Source organism: Chelmon rostratus, chromosome 4, assembly GCF_017976325.1.
Source record: "Chelmon rostratus isolate fCheRos1 chromosome 4, fCheRos1.pri, whole genome shotgun sequence".
In the NCBI taxonomy this organism is placed as follows: domain Eukaryota; kingdom Metazoa; phylum Chordata; class Actinopteri; order Chaetodontiformes; family Chaetodontidae; genus Chelmon; species Chelmon rostratus.
Genome location: NC_055661.1, coordinates 13,866,531 through 13,887,016, shown reverse-complemented (window position 1 = coordinate 13,887,016; position 20,486 = coordinate 13,866,531). Strand labels below are relative to the sequence as shown.

Genomic DNA, 20,486 nt, shown 5'->3' with positions numbered 1-20,486 from the left:
GAGGGCATAAGTGGGGGGATAGAATAAGGAGACTGTGATTCTAAATAAAAACAAAATTAAAAAAAATAATAAAAAAAGACCATGTCTCAAAGTGGGTTTGGAGGTCTCACACACTGGGGCTTAAAAGCAAGAATCAACTACACCTCCCCTCCTCCCCGCCTTAAACATTGCACCTCAATGCAATTGTAACTTGGGAAGTCTTGGGGTGGGCGGATGTGAGGTGTGTGTCGGGGGTGGGTGGGGACTGAGGGGGAAGATTCAGGGGTGAGGGGGGGGGGACTGCGAGGGGCATCAAGGATAGGTAGCATTCCCAAATACACCGTGTCGATCCAAATGGGATTCATATGATCGTTGCATGGGACAGTTTGACTTTTTCCAACAAACTGAGGGCACAAATATCACCTACACACACTGAGGGGATTTTCACCTGAGAACTGGCATTTACTGACCTGAGCAGCGAAATAATCACTAAAATGTACATACAGTATATTCACATGTAGTCTGTAGGGGCCAAGCATGTTAGGAAATAAGAGTACGCAAACACTATGTGCAGCACCCAAGTGGTGAAAACACACCTACTGTCACTGGCTTTTAACAGCCATTTCATATGTGATCATCAAAATAACCGTATTCCGCTTTATGTGGAAAAAGATTTGTAACACATTCATAGAAAACTACCGTTAAGAGATTGATTCAGACACTGGTAGAGACCTTCTGCTGCCACTCTTGGGCTTTGTCCTCCTTTGTACTACTCTACATTCATCCTCTCAGTCCTGTAATTCACTGTCAATCTCAATTATGTTACTACCTTGGGCAAAACATGGCCTGACCTTGAGGGCAAAAAGTTCATTGCTGACCTTTGAGGAAATGCTCTTTTGTGGTACACAAAATCACACACTGATTTGACATAAAATGTACCAAGAAAAAATGAACAGCAGCAGATTCAAAGAGTATTCTGTCCTTTAAAAAATGGCAAATTTCAATAGATTAAAATCTAAGTAAAAAGCCGCTATTATGAGCTAACGTGGCTCAAATAAATCTGATGTGCCCTGCCCTGCCTTGACTTCACTGTAAAAAAAAAAATGAAATCACACAATGGGACGCATGACCTTTTGGTTGAGATATCATGCTTTGTCTCATCATGACAGATATTACTGGATAGTTAGGAAGTCAAAATGGGAGATCTTCTAAAAAAGAACTGGAAAAAAGGCAAAAAAAAGGTCCATCATATGGGGACAGGAAAATTTATATCTGCATTCTAATGTGTCAAAAAATGCCTAACGAAACAACAAAGGTGAAAGGGCAGCCCATTCCTCACACGGACATGCATGGGTGTGGCTATGGCATGAGTGACATATACAGGTGCGCCCCCATCCACTTGGGCAGACACCAGGGAACCAATACAATTCAAAAATGTCACCCAAGCCCATCCAAGCATGCCGTTCATTCCCAAATATAGCATTGTCCCAGACACACACACGCACAAAATCAAACGAAAGAAAACAAACGAAACTGAACAAATCCACAAAAAGAACTAAGTCCGAACAGCATAGACAGTACCAGAGTGCAGCTGTGTCAACAAAGAGGTATGCATCAATACTATTAGATGTTTTTCAGCTATGATTTTGTCTCTGCTTGAATTTTGCCTCCAATCCAAAAGAATGGTGAAACCTGAATATGGCGAATGGGGTCTGTTTTTAGGGGAAACATCCAATCAAAGTGTGTCTGATGGTGCACTTCTCTCACTGGGGCTCAGGTCAGCCAATGGACCGGGAGCTGTAGCGGCTGAGTGAATGAGGTTTCCCCACAGGAAGATGTCTCTGTTCACCTTTGAGTATCTACACTGTCAGGGCAATGTGGGAACAAACACCAGCCACCAGCCAAATGCTGGTAACCCTGGCTGTGGCTGCCTGGTGAAACAATCCGACACACAAAAACTTCCTTCTTAGAGGCTTCATGGTGCTGGGGCACTCGATGATGAATAATCACACTAACAGGGCTGACGGAAAGCTGGGGAAGGGTCTGCCTGTCAACAGCATGCAGCGTGTGTCTGACACATAAATGAATTTGGGCTTTGATTACAGCAGAAGATCAACAACTCAAGGTCAGTTGATACTACAGCATTTTACACACTTTGGGGAACAACATTAACTGTGTGTATACATGTCAGAATCACATGCAAATGAGTCACTGCACTATCATTAGCTGGACACAGGCCTGTATGAAATGACTTAAGGTTCAAGCGGACTGTCTAACTCTGACATGCCAACGGCCCGGTAAACGCTGTGCGTGTGTGTGTGAGTGGCTGTGTGTGTGTGTGGTACCTATGCTATCCTTGCTTTAAAACGTAGTGCCAGTGAAACAAAGAAAATAAAGAATCCCAATTGCATGGACAGGCTCCTCATTCACAGAGACCAGGAGCCCAGCCGGCCCATTTGGAATCGAGAGAAAATAAAACAAACATATACCTTTCATTTGGACTACTGACATGGTATCTAATATAACATATAATCTTGTTTCAAGCCCCAATGTGGAGAGAAAGACAAGAAGCCTTACAGTGGACGAGGTGAGAAGCAGTCGAGAGAGAACGCCAGAGTACTGCACTAACTCTAATAGTGGGCGGTGTCGTGGAGGGATTTGTGCCAAAAAACAGAGGTCAGAAGGTGGACATTATCGGCCATTTTGGTGAGGCAGTTTTTGCTGCCCCAAAATGAAGGGGGAAGCCAAAATAATGTGCAGCCTTTAGTGTCACCTTGAAGCTGAGATTACACCCTCTTGCTGCCTGAGGACACAGGCGCAGTATGGAGATCCTTTAGTCACACTTCCTGGGTGAGGCCTACGGCATTTACATTTAAGCCGCAGGGGTCGGCCTGTATTAACATACCTTGGCTGCGCCAATGCTAAACAGTCGCTATCGGGTGGCTCATCAAAATGGAAATTATTACTTAACGGAAACTGACAGGAATCATGGCAGGGGTATCTAATAATAGAAAGCAGTGGATTGAGGGGATTTCAGAGTGTAACACTTTTTTTTCCTATTGACTTACAGGTAGATGACAAGCAGCCAAATGATACTGCAAGTACGTCCCCTCACTGTGGTGATCCCTTCAGTGAATATTATCAGTCGGATTGAGAAAGGCAGCGTGGTATTCATATATTTGCATTAGAATAAGAGGTTATGGAAATTTTGTTTGGTACGACAAATGAATGCTCTTCTAATGGAAACAAAATGTGGTTTTTTTTTTTTTTTAGGGGTGGCTATTAACTTCAGGACTCCTTGAGACAAACATCTAATAGAGATGGCAGGATTTTGCTTTGGCCAGTGAGAACATAAGGTGTAATCTAGCTTTCTTTCCCAACGTTACACACAAATGCATAGCAGGACATGCAAGCACATTCAAAATCAGGCAGATACCATTGTAGGAGGGCAAACATGCACATGCGTACATCACAGCGCAGTCTTTCTGCATCAGTGTTATTCTTAGGACTTATAAATAAAGACCAGGTTTCGTTATTCTCTGCTTTTGTTTTTTTTTACAGTGGGATTGTGCCATGCTTTGTGGACACTATTACGTGGACGGCAGCAATGACAGATTGTTGACTGGCGGCTTTCACAGACTCAACTCGTACAATTACTGACTGAAAGTCTTTTCAAAGCCAGTTAGTGCTTAGAGATGTTGGAATTGAAACCCTCACTCGTGTCTGGGATAACTGCACAGATCAGAGGGGATGATTATATATATTTGTCTAATGACTTGCCTTGAGGAAAAATTATGTGGCTGGTGCAATGGAAGGAAATGGCATGGATGTGGTAGACTGGGGCCAAAAATACATCAGCTATACTCAGCATCTTCTTACTAATACTTTGGGGCTTAGCGCAGCTCATATCAAATCTTGCAAATGGGTGGCTTGGACATACATGGCAGGTAAATAGCAACTGTCAAGGTGCACTTAAGCAAAATGTTTTCTTCAACTCAGAAAACTTTAGAAAGAACAGATTGCGGAGGTAAATCTGGTGCATGCAGTTGCCGAGAAAAATATACATACTTCCATGGATGAATAAGCAAAGCATGGACATTGCTAATTTGTTTGCTGGTGGTACAGCATCCATTTTCAATTTGACTTTCACTTACTTTACAGACATCAGTCCAATCCCCTGGAGATCAGCACACTTTGATAGCTACACATACAAATACTCCTGCTCTAAGAGGAGACTGATAGGGGGAGGAAGTGTGTTATCTCCTCCACCTAAATGAAGGATACACCTGATCGACCCAGACTTGTTGAGCTGCATGCAATACCCCTAGCCAAGAACCGTGGTTCCTTTCCAAAAATATCTGTCTTGTGTATACATAAGACTAGTGGAGCCCAAAAGTGGATAGACAAGCTTATTGCAGCAGGTGACACGAGATTCAATATAGATCTGATTCAGTTGGATATGTCTTGGAAAACCTTGTGCTGATGCTAACGTTCAGGTGGAACATCTCCAGAGGTGGCAGGAAGTTGGTTCAGAGCCAAATAAGATATAAATCAGTGAACGCTGCTTGCACTGATCTCCAATCCAGTTAGCGCTTTCTTGCTCATTTTTGTTGTAGGATTACAGTACGAGTGCTGCGTGTCTCGTTGCAGTCCAGTTTGAGAATCTTCATTACTTTAGTCACGTCAATCTGAAAACCAATTCTATTTTATGAGTGTGTGTGTGTGTGTGTGTGTGTGTGTGTTTGCGAGGGATGGAGGGCTTTTGAATAATAAATTATAATTTGATTGAGTGTCATGACTGCGAGGGAACACAAACAGCAGTCACTGAAGGAAACCAATCACATCTAGCAGCCGCCATTAGAAAATAAAAGTATCTTTGAGCACCCGCTAAGCAACAGCAAATGTGATGTCGAAGTCATTATATTGTTATTGATCCACACGACACTGTAAATGGCATCCCTTAATGGCTGCCTGAAATCACAATGGGACCCAATCAGGCCCAATCAGGTCTAATTTTTTCAGTAATGGGTCGCTATAAACAAGATGACAGGAACACTGGCTGTATACACACTTATTATTTCATTCGGCATTTGCATTTGCACTCCGAGACTCAAGAAGCAGAGCAGCATCATTTTGAAAAGAAACACAAATCTCACAAACAAATGAACCACAAAAAGACAAACATTTGTAACGGAAAAGTAAGTTCAGGAACAGAACTGAAACAAAAGCAAAACACGCAAACACAACACCGTAATCACAACACAAAAAAATAAAGGAAACAAAGGAAAGGCAAAAAAAGGGTTGTATCAGGGAAACACTTGTAGAGAAACCAAAGAAAGAGAAGGAAAGAATTGGACAAAACACAGGGAATGCAGAAAGAAAAAGACCAACACGGCCAAAGGGATTCTGTACAGGCATGCGAGCGCAGTTACATTCTCCCATCATGCAACAAGTCCTGTTATTTACACGTGCTGGGTTTCCATGACAACACGTGCAAGAAAGCCTTTCAGTGCAGAAGCAATACCAAAGGATGCAAAACGTGAAAAGGCCCCACAATGCAAACATAAAAGTAAATTAACAAGACCCGAGCTAATCGGGTTTGCTTTCATCATTTCTTCCTTGGAAATAAAGAAACATTTCTTTCATAATCATTTAGCAGTTTGGATTTAACTGATTAGTATTTCTTCAAATTAGTAATGAATCGAGCTCTGTAATAGGCAAATACAGCTAAAATTTTTCAACATGTTGAATTTTTTTTTTTTTTTCAAATGTGGGTTAAAAAAAGTAAAAAAGAAAAAACACACCAACCTTCTCGAAGCTCTGAGGGATGTAAAGGGGTTGATGCAGAACACAATGACATGAGGAGAAGAGAAAAATAGGGGAAACACAGAGAGAGTAAAAAAAGCCACCTCAAGGTGTTTAGCTGCAGCTACATTTCCCTTTTCTTTAATCTTTTTTCCTCCTTTTCCCTTGTCCCTGCTATCAGTGACACCCGTCTTGAAAGTACACTTGCCTGCCCCCCCCCTCCCCCCCTTAAATAAACTTTGAACCAAAACAATCAGATTCACCCCAGTGGCCACACTGTCGCTTGGTAAGAAAAAAAAAATTGTGAGGCGCCACTGGAGTCAAATCAAGCGTACCATACTCATAATTCAAAATTTCACAAGCTCCTTATAGCCACAAGGAGAGGCTCCTGTGGTGGCCGTATTTGCTTTTGTTAGAGAAGGAAACCAAATAAAGAGAAAATAAAGAAAAACTAATGAGAGATAGAAAAGAAAAAAAAGACACAGTTTGGGCTGAAATTAGCAGCTGCAGTTCAAGACAGTTACAGCACATGTTGTTAGAAGCCAATCAGTAGCTTTGTCATTACGGTTTCCGCTCGGGTGGCATTTGCCCTGGCGCAGTGTGCTCCAGATAAAATTTAGGATTGCCATTTTGTGTTTTGTGTTTTTCTAAAAAAAATGATCCCTACCACAGCTGCTAATCTCGAGTGCATTTCGCTTCGTGAACAAAACATAGTCAACATCAAGTATCAGAATTGATCGACAAAAGTTAACTGAAAACAGACAAAGGTTGACACCATCAAGGCATAACAAGTGTGTTACATAGTGTGAAAGTACCTGAGCAATTATGACCCTTGTGTAGTCTTTTAGAAGCATGCTGATGGAGCCAGTGTTCATGGAGATTGCATGAATTGTTGGAAATGATATCAGGGTATAGCTGTGTGTTTCTGACCAAAGGAACTACTGAACAGCCCAGTGCTGTGTCAACAAAATGTTCCCGTTATTATTATTTAACGATTCCTGCAGAGCTCTCCACTGTAATTTGCCATGAACCTTTTAATTTTCATCATGCCGTACATGAACAAGGTGCACAGCTACTTGACATTAAGTGTCACTGCATCACAGCGGAGACAGGATGAGCCTCCAGGATGAATGCTGGCAGGAAGAGAAACTAATCTTGATTAACCATTTTTTACCTTCGACTCCTCGCATATGAATTTTTCTTCCCTACGCTGCTACTTCACAGGGTATGATAATAGCAATAATAATGAAAAAGCAGCTCCCTGACCCATTTTATAATGTCAGAGTCGTGAATTATTTATTGGGAACAAAGTTATTTGGTACACAGCAGAGGGAACAAACCGAGTAGATACTGAAGCATCTTTATTTAATATGCACAATATAAATAATGCATGTCGAAAATGCATCTGCTTCAATTTATCAAAGCTCCCTCAACAGGGATTCATTGTCATTTAGCATTAGTGGTCGAGGGTAGGCTTTTGTCTTCATTGCCTGTTTCCTATGAAACTCAACGTTCCCTGTGACTGTTTGTTTTTCATATCTTCACTTTGCTGGAACATGCCAGCCAAAATTACTACTGACTGTAAAAGGCTTTTTAAAAGATAATACCCCAAAGCTGAAACAGGGGAATACAATAGATTTATGGTCTGGAACACCATGAAGAAAAAAGTAGAGGAAGTGTGCTATTTATAACCTATAACCTATGGGATAGAGCATTTTTATGTAATACAGAGCAGCTGACTGTGTTAACAGTCCTTTTCTCTTAATTCACCACAAGGAAATCCTTTTTACCCCCAAATCTGGAGAAGGCGAAGGGGTTGAGATTTTGATTGGTGGGCATTAACACCTTGCCACTCAATCAAGATCGAGACTTACCGTTGTGCTCCTGTACCTGAAAAAAACTAATCAAAAAGAAGTCCTTCCCGACTCTTTTTGGGGTCCATAACTTTGACGGAGGGGGGACATTTTATCGGGCACACAATTACAGATAAAAAGCGTCTTACAACTGATGAAGTAAAGACATACGGCTTGTTGTGCTACACATTTCCTTCCGAGTGAGTAGGGGAGGGCAGTCAAAGACAAAATGGAGCATAACATCATAACAGAGAAGAACATTAGTTGGTCAATTATAGTTTTACATTTGGAAGTTTCAATGCATATGAAATTACATTTGTGGGCAGACAATACTATCAATGCTAAAAGATTTATATTACTCGGGTAATACTATTTTGCAAAACACATTTTGTGCAAATACAGCTGGGCTAGAATGGAAGCAATTATCATTTGTTAAGCTCAACAGTAATGCCACTTAAAGCTGAGCTGCACTGTGCAGACATTTCAGTTAGAATGGGTGGATGTTTTTTTATTTTTTGGCCTGGCTCTGGGGCCGGGTTGCTCCCTACCTCGCACATAAAGGTTAGCAGGGGACGAGTAGCGCACGCCTTCCACATTAGACGCCACGCACTCGTACTTCCCCTGGTCGGTCTCCTCGCTGTTCTCGATCTGCAAGGCACCTGGGAAATGACAACATCCAACGAAGACAAGAAGGGAGGGAGAGAGAAAGAGAGAGAGAGAGAAAGAGAGCAGGAAGGAAATGATTAGTTGATCTGTCAGTGACGGTGCATGAAGGAGTCAGACAATCTTCTTAATGGAGGGTATCTTGAATTTCTCAGGACCATTTTGTCAAGAACTGTTTCTCGCTGCAATGCTAATGCAGATTGCCATGACAAACTGGGTTCCTCTCCAGCCGCAGCCATCCACAGATAAAAAAAGAGGAGGAATTAAGTAGATAAAAACGTGGACTGAATCAGTCACACCGCATTCGTTTGGTTGCTGTGTTGGTGTGTGCAACTCTGTCAGACATGAGATCTCTCTAAAAACCTGGTCAAATTAATGACGGAAGCGCGATGAAAGGTAACAAAGAACTGTGTTGCTATGGTCCTGTGAACTGAGTGAGATTAACAAACCGTCCTTTGCGTGGCACTGCTCAAGGGGGAGTTTGTGTGTGCTGGGGGAGGAGGGGTCATGGGAAAATATCCAGACATACAGTTCATGTCCAAATGAACACTGGCATGGTGCAGAACGCAGCAGCTCAGCCCCTCTGCAGTTAAAGAGCTCAAAGAATAAAGACATCTAATGCTTATGTTGTCTTTTAAACATTCGGCGAGATGAACTGACATTCTGGCTACCATTGTGATTGGGTTGTTTTAAATCATTTGCATTCTCTTTTGCTTGTTATTCTTGTGTTTTGTTTTAATTACTCTTCACTCAGGTGAATTAAAATTGTTAAATTATCTCTATTTTGTGCCAAGATCACATTCATTTCTCCTTTTTCACTCTTTTCCCCATTTTGTCGTATTTTCGGGTATAAAATTTTATATTATGTGTTTCAAAAAGACTATTTCTTATGGCTTTTTAGATTTCATCTCTTCTATGTGAAAATAAACTCATCCTAAATGCTTGGCAACAATCCTGGATATAGGGCGTAGGGGACAGAGGAGGGAGGTGGAACAACGAGCGTCAGATCATTCCTCGTTAGAGCGCTGTTGACGGCACTTCCTGATGATATCATTAGGGCTTCTGGCTGGCTCAGCAGACAAATTGCAGCCCAGGCCTCCCTGACAAACACGGCACCATCACTCGTTAGCGTTTAGCCAGGAAGCATCAATACGCCAGCCGCTGCCCAGGATGCTTTGTAATATACCATAACCTACTCCATCACAACAGCAAGCGGAGGGAACACAATGTTGTACAAAGCTACTATTCTGGAACATTGGTCTAATAACGCTTTTCAGCTGTGCCACAAATGAGACCATCGATCCTGCTTAATTATAAAGATTAGTCACGCTTCCACCTTGGCCACGGCCTAATACTCTAAGAGTATTTTACGCCTTGGAGTCTGTACAAAGATATCTACTCTTTTTAAAAAAAAGAAAACAGACCTGAAGCTGCGACAATCTATACTCTATTTTTTGCTTCTCTTCACTTCCCTCTACAGCTCAGATCATCCTCATCCCCCAGAGGGAACTGTTCCTGGCACACAGCTCATGAACCAAATGAAAATGTCTACCTGCAGAGTGCAGGTGGTGGAGTCTTCGCTCCGCGTTTATGCAGGGATCTGATTTGGACGTGTTTGATGTGCGCTTGGAACAGCAAATGCCAGCCCGGTGGCAGGTGGGTTGGAATGGGCTCACAAGTCTAGCGCCTCCACACCGGGGAGACCACAAAGTAAGGACTGTGTGAAGTTCAACTCCAGGTGGACGGTTCCAGAAAGCTCTGCCAGTGGCTCCTCAGCCTTGGTCCCTGTGCTGAATTACAAAATCGCTGGAAGGCTGAAGTCGGTGCTGTTTTTTCAATGCTTCATCAATAATAATGCTGAAGGGCTCAGGGTGGGACAAAGCCCCCTTTTTGTTGACTGTTAACACACTGTTAAGTCAGAAGAAATGCTGTGTATTTCATATATTTTCACTCCATGTGTGCCGACTGCTGAAGGTCCACAGCTCCAAATGCCTCCAACAAATACAAATGTCTTCAGCTGAAAATAATATTTAATAAATGTCATCTGAAGGTCAACAAAACACTACCACCAGCGAGCGGATGGGTGACAGATAACGAGCCAAACAAAATTAATTGAGAGCCAATTAAAACCAACATTGTCTGCTGTGAGTTGCACCTCCTGGCAAAAGAGAGACAGAGCAAGAAAGAGAGAAAAACACGAGTGTTTGAGTGGATAGAAGGAGTTTCATCTGCCATCTTTGTTGGAGGCTCCTTGCTTGGTGGTATTATCTATTGTTTCCAAACCCCTACTGGCTTCATTACATATTCTAGCTATTATTTAGTGGAGCTGTGAAGAACACATAAAGACTCCTTCTGCTGGCAGAACACAGGGAGCGGGCGAACAAGTGAGGTAGGCAAGAAGCGAGGAAGAAAAAGGCGGGGAGGAGAAGCAACGAGGAGAGCTAGGAGGGAGAGACAAAGGCAAAGACAACACATGTGGAGGAACAACGAGAGAGAAGCAGGAATGGAGATTTATTCTTATTCATGTTTCTCATTTCTTATTTTCCGTCTTTAAGTTGTCGTTATTATTCTGCCTCCAAATTGAAGAACAATATGATTGACTTTGAGCACAAGCATTACTCTTGCCCCCGTGAAAATCTGAGATTTATCTGAAACTGGATTTACAACAACAACAACAAAAAATATAGATTTAATTGCACACACTGGATAAAATTAGATCTGTGTGAACAAATGTTTGATGAAGGAAGCCCAGTGAGAGAGCTGGGACAGAAAGGTAAGAGAGGGAGAGCAAGGAGAGAAATCACAACTTCTGTCTATTTTGAGATGCTTTATGCTCGTCTCTGCGTCAGATTCGCACGTATTGGAGATGCAACATCCCACTGGTGTTACATGTTGTGCCACACTGTGTGAGCTGCCTTTCTGTCCATATTGCCATTTCTGCTCCTATACCTTATAACACTCCCTTCTGTCCCAGCTTTGCCTTTTGTACACCTCAAAAGAAGTCAATTTAAGTGAATCCATCCCATCGATTTAATTAATAATCACTGTGACCATATAATAGCATACATTTTTTTCTTTCTTTTTTTTTTGAATGAACGGGTAACCAGTTTAATGATAATATTAGCATTTAAAGACAACAGACCTCTAAGGGTTTTTAACATACAAATCCAAACAAAGCTTTCTGATGTGCTATCTCCAGCAGCAGCATGCACATGCACCCTTTGAAAACCCTTGTCACCAGCATGTGTCTCTTTCCTACCATTTTCTTTTGTCTTTTTAAAAAATGACTGCACTCTCTGTGTTTTGCATAATTGCGCTCTGTCTACCCTGCCAGCCTGTGGCGCGAGCGGCCATTGCCGTGTTTTTTTCTTTTATCACAAAAAGAGGAAACACAAGGTTTGAAAGAAATGCTGAAAATTATCTTTCACGAGCACAACATAAACCATGCGCCCAGTCTATTCACACAGTTTACTGATAAAGACTTGCCTACCCTTAAACTACAATTTACTGTGTCGCTCACAAAATGGCCAGACTTAGGAAGTGAGTCCTCCATGGGGCCTAATGGCACATCCTCCCTGTCTTCGCCTGTGAAGTCTAATCACAAACTAATCACAAATTGCAAAAATGACCAACGCCTTGTTTGTTTTGCTTGATTTCATTAAGCTTACTATTCTGCTTGCCAAGAGATGGCAAAACAAGCATGGCAGTGGCGTGTCCAGACCTTCCTGACTGGAGTGGCCCATGTGGGGCATTAAGAATGTGCGGAAAAGCATTCACTTCCCATTTCTCATAACTACTTCAGTTTCTTCAAATTCCTGTGTTTAAACTACCACCATACAAAAATAAAGCTTAAAAATGAATTGTACGTGTAAAAGTTGGCTACAACTGGCTAAAACAGTCCAGGTTAAAAAAATGCTAGTCAAAGAGTTGGTTTGAACTAAGGTCCCGCCTCTGACTGGGCAGACAGCCAATCATGCTTCAGGATAACCAGGTGGCACTTTGGGTTGTCAATCAGATTGGTAGCAAGTGTCACCCAAGGCCACAGCCCTGCAGCATGGCTTCTTCAACTTTATATGACATCAACACAGATGACTGATTGTTTCAGACAGAAAACAAAAACAAAACAAAAAAAAAAAAACAAAAAACTGCAGGTGCAGCACTGAAACGCCAGTGATGGCATATTACATCAAATATTGTTTCATACTCCTATGAATTGTAGCAAATATTTAATCTTTCACATAAAAAATCATAGTACATTTTATTTCCATTTAATTTATCTTTGACTGCAAGAGTGAGCTGTTATTACTGAGCACGTTCTTGCTATTTAATCTTGTTCAAGGACCCTTAAAAAGGTCACATGAATGTAGAAGGACATTACAATATGTGAGCTGTTGTGGGCACTGAACACAAGATCTGAGAATGTCCAGGACAGTCTCTCCATCCGCTCACAGACCACACCGGCCAATCCGGTCCCCAGGAAGTACCACCCCTGCTGGGCAATAAGTCATGTTTTTCTGGGTCAGAGAAGAAAAGATGATGCCATTTTTTTTTCTTTCTGCCTTATTCCAGGATGCTTGATGCCCCATTGAAACCGTGGCTACAATTCAAATAAAGTCCCTGATAATAACGACATCACTTCCACGTGGACCAATTAGTCTCCATCTCTGTCAAAGTGACCCTTCCTTCCCACCAACACTTACAACCTCCAATCTCCACTGCTAGCCACTCCTGGCTGTCTTGCAGCATGTTCACCCTTCATCCATTCGATAAAGAAGGCTGTAATGGGCAGTGTGTCGGGGACATTTGTCCCGGCCCGTGACAGCTGCCCTGGTTAACAGCGCTGCATGCCGCGGGGTGATCTGATGAGGAGCGTCGAGGTGCCAAGGTGTGATAACAAAGAAGACTGCCTGGACAGAGTTCAACAAATACATGTTCCGAAGGCCAATTCAGATTCTGTAACAGACAATCTTACACTGAAGCTGTTTAGAACGAATACTTTGTGTAGGTAGTCTTCAGAATATTCACATTTCACACTTTTCTTGCCAAAAATAGGTGAGGATTTAGCTTTGTCTTGAAGGCAGGGCTATCCACCTACAGTATTTATTCAATGGTAAGAGAAACAGAGATGTTTCACTGCATTTACACTTAGACAGGTCTTGGCAAGTTTCAAATCAGATAATATCAAAGTCTTAATGAAGTATCAAGACAAATCTGTATATAGAGCTTGTTTTAGCTTTAGTCCAGGCTCTTGCAGCCCAAGAAATGAGAATGAAGACAGACAGAGAGGGGCAGGGAGACAGTCTCATTTATGAGAGGTGCAGTGTACAATAAAGAGAGATGGCGAGCGACAGAACAGAACGATCAGAAGGGGTGGGAGGAAGAGTTGAAGAGGCAGACGAGCACAGGAAAAACAGAGGGACAGATGAGGGGATAAAAGAAAAGCAAGGAGGGGATGGATGATTAATTTCAGAAAGTGCCTGAAGCCGCGGCCCACCGATGTCGCGGCTTTGTAGCAGCTTTGCCATGTGTACCCCCGGTCCCATTTGTGTAATTCAATTAGTGTGCTCCAGCGGGCCTTGATTGATTTGTTTAGGCGATCAACAAAATGGCTGGCCAAGTCTCACTCTTTCTTCCCCTCCCTCTTGCTCCTTCTGCAGCCCACTCAGGCCTGGCTCTCTGTTCTTTTCATCACTTTATCTCTCGTTTTCAGTTCATGTCTCTCATTAGTCCCTCATTTCTCATCTCCTCTGCTGTCGTTTCCTTGCTATCCTCTCACCCCAATGCTGCTCGCTAAAGCTCTACCGCTGAGCAATTAAAACCTCAAATTAGCACCATACTGTATTAAGTGGACACAGACTCAAAATAACAACCTTTCCACTCCATGAATTAAACTCACTGACATGCAGAGAAGTGTGCAGGATACCATACCATAAGTGCACTTAATGATTCAGGCTGCATAGCTATAATATATAAAATATAGAATATTTCTACTAATAAACAAGAAGATATTCAAATTCACTGTAATAAAACCAAAAAAAGAGAAAAAAAAAAACAATGTTTAAAGATGCATTCTGCTATTGAGAAAAGTTGTCAGGCCAAACTGGTCCTGATTGACAGTGCAGATAAAGTTGAAAAGTTCAACACTATGTTTGTATTTTCCCACATCCAAACATTATAAGCTGAGTAGTATCTCACTTGTTGGTATATTTCCAAGTTTTGCTGCAGCTGGTTCAGCGGGGCTCCATACAACAGCCATCACTTCAAATACAGACAATGCGTGGGAAGTTTTGTATTTCAGTTGTGGACCCGCAGTTTTAACAATCGCACAACAGAACGATAGCCAGTGTGGACACACGGCAGCCAAGTATGGAAATGCAGTTTTCTCTCCGTTTCCCTTTCCTTCTGTCTGTATCCTGGCTGTCACTTGGGCACGCTCTGCCACCACCCCAAGGTCATTATACTGTGATCGCACCAGCATGGGGCCCCACGTGTGATGCCATTGTTGTCAGTGCCCATCTGGTGGCTTGTAACGCTCCCATGAAATCAGTAATGAAGCAGGTAGGGAGTCCAGCTACCTTTCTACCTATTGCTTACCTTTAGGCCAGCACCTGGGTGGCTCTGAATGGAAGCGAAACTACTGCAGCTTCTACATTTTGGGAATCGGCTCTTACACGAGAAGCCTTGAAGCTGTTTCCTGTGACGCACATCGAGATTTCCGTGAAATCCGTGATTATTCTAACAAGAACAACTAGTCCTAGTACCAAAGGTCTCCAAATAGTTCAGAATGCTGCATCGAGTATTTTAACTAAAACTTCACTGGCTCCCTATCCATGTCAGAGTTAAAGGAAGTAAGCAAGCGGCAGGGCCTTCTCATATTGTATCCCCTTTTCTCTGCAATAACCACGCTGCTGATATCAGGAAGTACGGCTGTGGAGGTGGGTCGCTCTCAGTCTCAATCAATCTATTAAGCCTTGTACTTATATTCCATGTCTGTCTTGCCGAGGAGAACACTGAAGACTTTATGAAAACCACTGCATCTCTCAAACTCTCTGTTTGTTTGTTGTCCCACAATCACACGAGCGTCTTAGCTGTGTGGCCATCTCTCTCTTCTCCCTGTTTTCTCCTGCTTGTCCTCTATTTTCAATCAGACTTCTCTGTGCTGGACTATCAGCCGTTCTGGGACCTCGCTCTCCGGGCTGTTGGTGCCTCATTCCAGATGTCTTGTATCTTCATCCTCCAGGAGACTCAGCTTCTCCCCTCTCTCTCTCTGTTCGTTTCCTTTCTCCTATCTGTGTGAGCGGTGTGCTTTAGTTCTTTTCCTTCTCCGATCGACAGCCATATACTGTACAGATTTGTAAAGCCTTGCCTTGAGGCAATGCTGTGTCTTGTGATTTTGGGCTGTATTAATGCAATTGACTTGACAATGAGTGATGTAAAATGACTCAGCAGTCGGTCAAGCAGTGTCTTACCTAAAATGCTTTTTGAAAAGCTCCATTTACTGGAGTGGAAGAGTCCACTTAAAGTATGTGAAAGTCTGCATTAGTGTGGACATGCACCTACGCAAACAAACCATTTGTGTCCTTCTCAGACACCTTGATCTTAGTTAAATTTGCGTCCCTCTCTCCAGATCCTATGACATTCATTTTCCCTCTACATAAGCGCCATACGCTCTTGACGGCGAGTTGGTGTCGGCACGCGGTAATGTGGTGGGGAGAAATGGCCTTTTTCAGGCCGCTTATCTCATTATGCAAATGCGCAAGTCATGCTTGCTTTTGTTCGCCACAATATGATTTATGAGACCTTATTCAAACAAAGCAGAGCAGGGAGGGCTGGGTTTGGCTATGTTGGTCATGAGTGAGGGCTTTAAAGGAGTAAAAGGTCTGAATTTAGTCTGAAACCTCAGGTGTTCATGAATATGTTTGACAACAAGCTACTGTTTAGAGATTCAAACCATGTATGGCTTGTATGACATGGTTCAGGATGACGAACCTTTAACTTACTTTTAGGAGCTCTTTTGTCAAATGAACCACCCTTTTGGCGTATCAAACTGTAAATATGAAACTTACAGCAGCATTTATCTCACTCCAATACAGGGACACACAGTCAAACTGTCAAACCTGGCAAACTCAGATATTCACTTACCTGCTCAGCCTGCGAAACAAAAGCATTTTACAACAATCACAGTGAATCACAGTGAATGAACTGGGAGAGAATGCTTCAGCAGCAAAGCCTGGTGGATAATTACAAGTGAAAATTAGCTTGTCTTGGGAAATGAAAAAACTTGAGGGAGGAGGAAGAATTATTTGACAAAGCTTTCTTATAGTTTATTGGAGTCATACTGCTTTACCTCTGTGTCATTCCCCTTCCACCTTGATATCCTCCTGTTCATCCTCTGACATTATAAGAGCTGCTTTTGGCATGGTAAAAAGGGTGCACATGTCGCCGTTCTTGAAAAGGTGGCCAGAGCCTCCCAAGTTTTGCCTTCATAGTAACAGGGAGGGAGGTAAATCAAATGTAATTGATGTCAGATTTTCCCCAAAATAACACAAGTATCATCAGCTAGGGCTCACGCATTTATGTACACAACGTGGCTGTTGCTCTGGTGGTGAACAGTAGGATGAGGAGGATACCAAAGCAGAGAAGGAGAAGGAAGAAAGGGGGTTGCTTGGATTTTGTTGAACAGTTTACATTATTCAATAGCCTGGCCTTATCAACAAATAAGATCATCACTGTCCATCCCCTGACTTCCCCAGCCTCCAGCCCCATGTCCAAACAATTTAAATGTCAGAGACATAAAGCAAACAAACCGCATCGTAATAACCCTCGCCTTCCGTCCCCTCTGATTTCAACCTTCTCAATCGTGTATCATAAGCAGCTGGGAGCACAATTTGAATTGCTCAGTAGTTTCCCCGACACTGATGATGGTGAGGAGATAGTAGGGTGGCACAAACACAGAACGCCCACAGAGGTGGAAGAATTGCACATCACTGATGACATGAGGCATGAGAGTGATAAACACATACGATGACGCTCACAGACAGCGTGTACGGAGCACACAGAACCCAAACACAGATGACATATTAATGTTAGAGGATATAGAAACGTTAGTCATTTTTAAGAGGGAAAAGCCCACTATATACCCCCCATATTACATCAGTTGGGTAGAGTTAGGAGTGGTTATGTCTGGTTTAGTCAGTTAGAGTCTTTTTTGCCCCCACCTTTTTCATCGTGTTGGTTAAATATCTTACCTCGAATCGGGGTACCCTCTGGAGGAGACACAGAAACGAAGACACAACATCAGTTTAGTTCAACGTTAATGTTAGTATAGTTAGAGGAGTTATTTGGGTTGGAAGGTGGATCACTGGAACTAGATTATCAAACCATTCGGTAATCTTGTACAGAGCTTTCAGAGATGGGGTTTTCTCCATTGAAACAAAAAATACCTCTCATTGCTGGTATCACAGAGGAATGGGGCGTTTTACATGACTGGCACATTCCATTGCCTTATTGTTTGCTCTTTTTTTCCCCCGCTTCTCGCCTTAGACATATTGAGAGAGAAAAACTCAACGCTTCATCAGCAGAGTGGAAGCAGCTCGTTTTATCATGACTCCAACTCACTGTGATCAGGCGGAGCAAGAGAGGTTTGACCTTAAGTTGACACGGATGGTAAAGCAAATTAGGTGCGCCACTATTCTATAGCAGGTGTCTACATTAGTATGGAAAAAACTTGCTGAGGGAGGAATGGAGTCCCCACTGAACAAAAGTTCAGGCTGTACCTTCAGGCAACCGCAAGTTAAATCAAACAGACTGAAGTTCTTATTTATCCTACAAGTCGTAAACCTGCTTAACTGTGACAGATAGACTCTTCACCTCAACATTCATCCTCTCTCCTCGGTCATTCGATCTACTGCCTCTTTCCGTTGTTTCATTTCACTGAGAGTTGTATGTTTCTCTATTCTTTCTATGTATTGTGAGTCTGTATTGTGTTACATGACTGACTGCAAGCCAAATGTCCCATTACGGACAATAAAATATTGAGCTTATCCAGTCAGTGGCTGGTGGGCTTTTAAATGTAGCCCAACTTGTTGCTGTGATGTTAAATGCATGTCTCATAGGCAGAGCTTTAGGTGTGGGTACAGAAGCCAGCTTTACTTCAACCCCCTCTCTGCCAAGTATTAAACTGTCCTTCTGCTCTAAGCTTTTTTTCTCCAGTCAATGCTTTCTAGCCATTTCTCTTAACTCCTTCTTCTTTCTTTCATTATCTGTTCCCACATTCCTCTCTCTTTTGCCTGATTTCTGAGTTTTTGTCTCAGTCTTTCCCACAGTTCCTCCCTCTTGCCTTTCTCTTAGTCTCCCTCTCTAAATCTAAGGATGAGTCATGGCCATGACGTGCCTTGGCAATCCTTTGAGAATGCCAGCAGGGTGGCACCAACCCAGGAGAGGTACCCTACTTAGCATAGATGGCCTGCAGGCACAGAGCTGAGGGTCAAGGGTGCGCATGGCCCGTTGAGCCTAACCCTAGCCTGTGTGTGTGTGTGTGTGTGTGTGTGTGTGTGTGTGTAAGCATGCATTTATGCAAGCTGCACCTACAAAATATGCTACCCATCTGAACAACTGGCTGAACCAACAAAACAATATCTTCCATCCATCCATTTTTTCTGCCTCTTATCCAAGACTAGGTTGCAGTGACACAGGCTGAGCAAGGTAGTCCAGATGTCCCTAGCTCTTCCTGTGGGAGGGGTCCCGAGGGGTTCCCAAGCCAGACGACATATATAGTCTATCCAGCATGTTTTCGGTCTACCCCAAGGCCTCATACCAGTTGAACCAGCTTTGCCTTCTAGCTCAACTCCCTCTTCGCCACAATTGTCCGGTCTAATCCCTGTATTTCTGCTGGTGACCACTCCCCCTGTTGTTCTCCTCAACAATATCTCTCCCAGTTAAAATCAACAGAACATGGAGTTTAATACGTAAAGCGGTGCCAGCAATTTCCATATTCTATACAGTCTATAAAGTTATGTGGGTGGCTACATAGTGTGGATGGAATTTTCAACACTGTCTAGTCAGATTGTTGTTGCAGAGGTGTCCTTTGTGATACCAGCAGGTAGGAGGCAATCAATAAATTTGAAGTTCTGCCTGGTTTACAATGTACCTAGGTGGGTTCACTTCCTTTCTTTAGAGTTACTACACACTGTGTTGTACTGTGCTTATGTGTAAGCACAGTTATATACGCTATAATACTGTATGTTCATAACTTGAAAGTGTGCATTACTGCCATTAACCTTACCGTAATTAAAAAAAGTTATACTCTAATTTATTGTTACAAATATTCACATTGTCTGATGAAAGCGGGAAATGTCTTTCAGTGTCAGATCAGATTATTTAAAAAAAAAAAAAAACATTTATAAGAGATTTTTATTCTTTTTCTTATCACTTGCAAGGTGTTCATTTTCTATTAACCCAGCCTTCAGTATCCATTAACAGTGCATTATATGCATTGATTTGCCACAGTGATACTTTAGAGTCATTGAAAAACCAGGCAAAACAACAGAGGCATTTTAATCATTTCTGCAATGATTTTAAAGATCACATAATCATAGGTAATCACAAGACAAAGGACAATGGGGATCTGGGAAGGTTACGTTGTTACAGAGTTAGAGTTTGATTAGAGGCTGCAGAAGCTGTTGGTTTATTTTGCTTTAGCTGAGGTGAAAGTTTAGTTGGGGGTTAAGGGGTTACTAGTTAAAGGTTAGGTGAGGTTAAGGTCAAAGTTAGGTTAAGGTTAGGATAAGGTTAAGGTTAATAAAGCGGGTTTGCAAAAGGAAAGGCCTTCACATGTGGACCTCATAAAGAAGAGTGACAAAAGAGGAATAGAACAAAAGAGGAAAGAAATAAGGAGGATGACTGATAATAGAGGTTGTTCAGATCAAAGGCACTTGTTCCACAAAAAAATGTAAAATATGAAAAGGAAAGGGGTGACCTTTGGAACTTCTAATTTTTGAATAACAAAGCAGCATGAAGGGATAAAAATAAAACTGAGCAAAGGACCAGGCAGGCTGGGTCTAGAGTGGCCAGTCTCTATTCAATTACAATGGCACATCCACCTGTATTATGGGCATGCAACCCAATGGCCATAAGCTCCCCTGCTAAGCTTTGGTTAGCCAGTGGTTGATCAGCTTACGGTGACAA

General features: G+C 42.4%; 1 protein-coding gene across 3 annotated transcripts in view; it reads right to left on the bottom strand.

The window, feature by feature from the left end:
- The window catches only part of ptprsa (protein tyrosine phosphatase receptor type Sa), a 226,312-nt gene that overhangs the window by 68,155 nt on the left and 137,671 nt on the right, over window positions 1-20,486 (bottom strand). For all 3 annotated transcript variants that reach the window (XM_041935428.1, XM_041935430.1, XM_041935429.1), the window contains one exon: window positions 8,186-8,296. In XM_041935428.1, coding sequence (XP_041791362.1) covers window positions 8,186-8,296 — 111 coding nt within the window. The remainder of the gene's footprint in view (window positions 1-8,185; window positions 8,297-20,486) is intronic.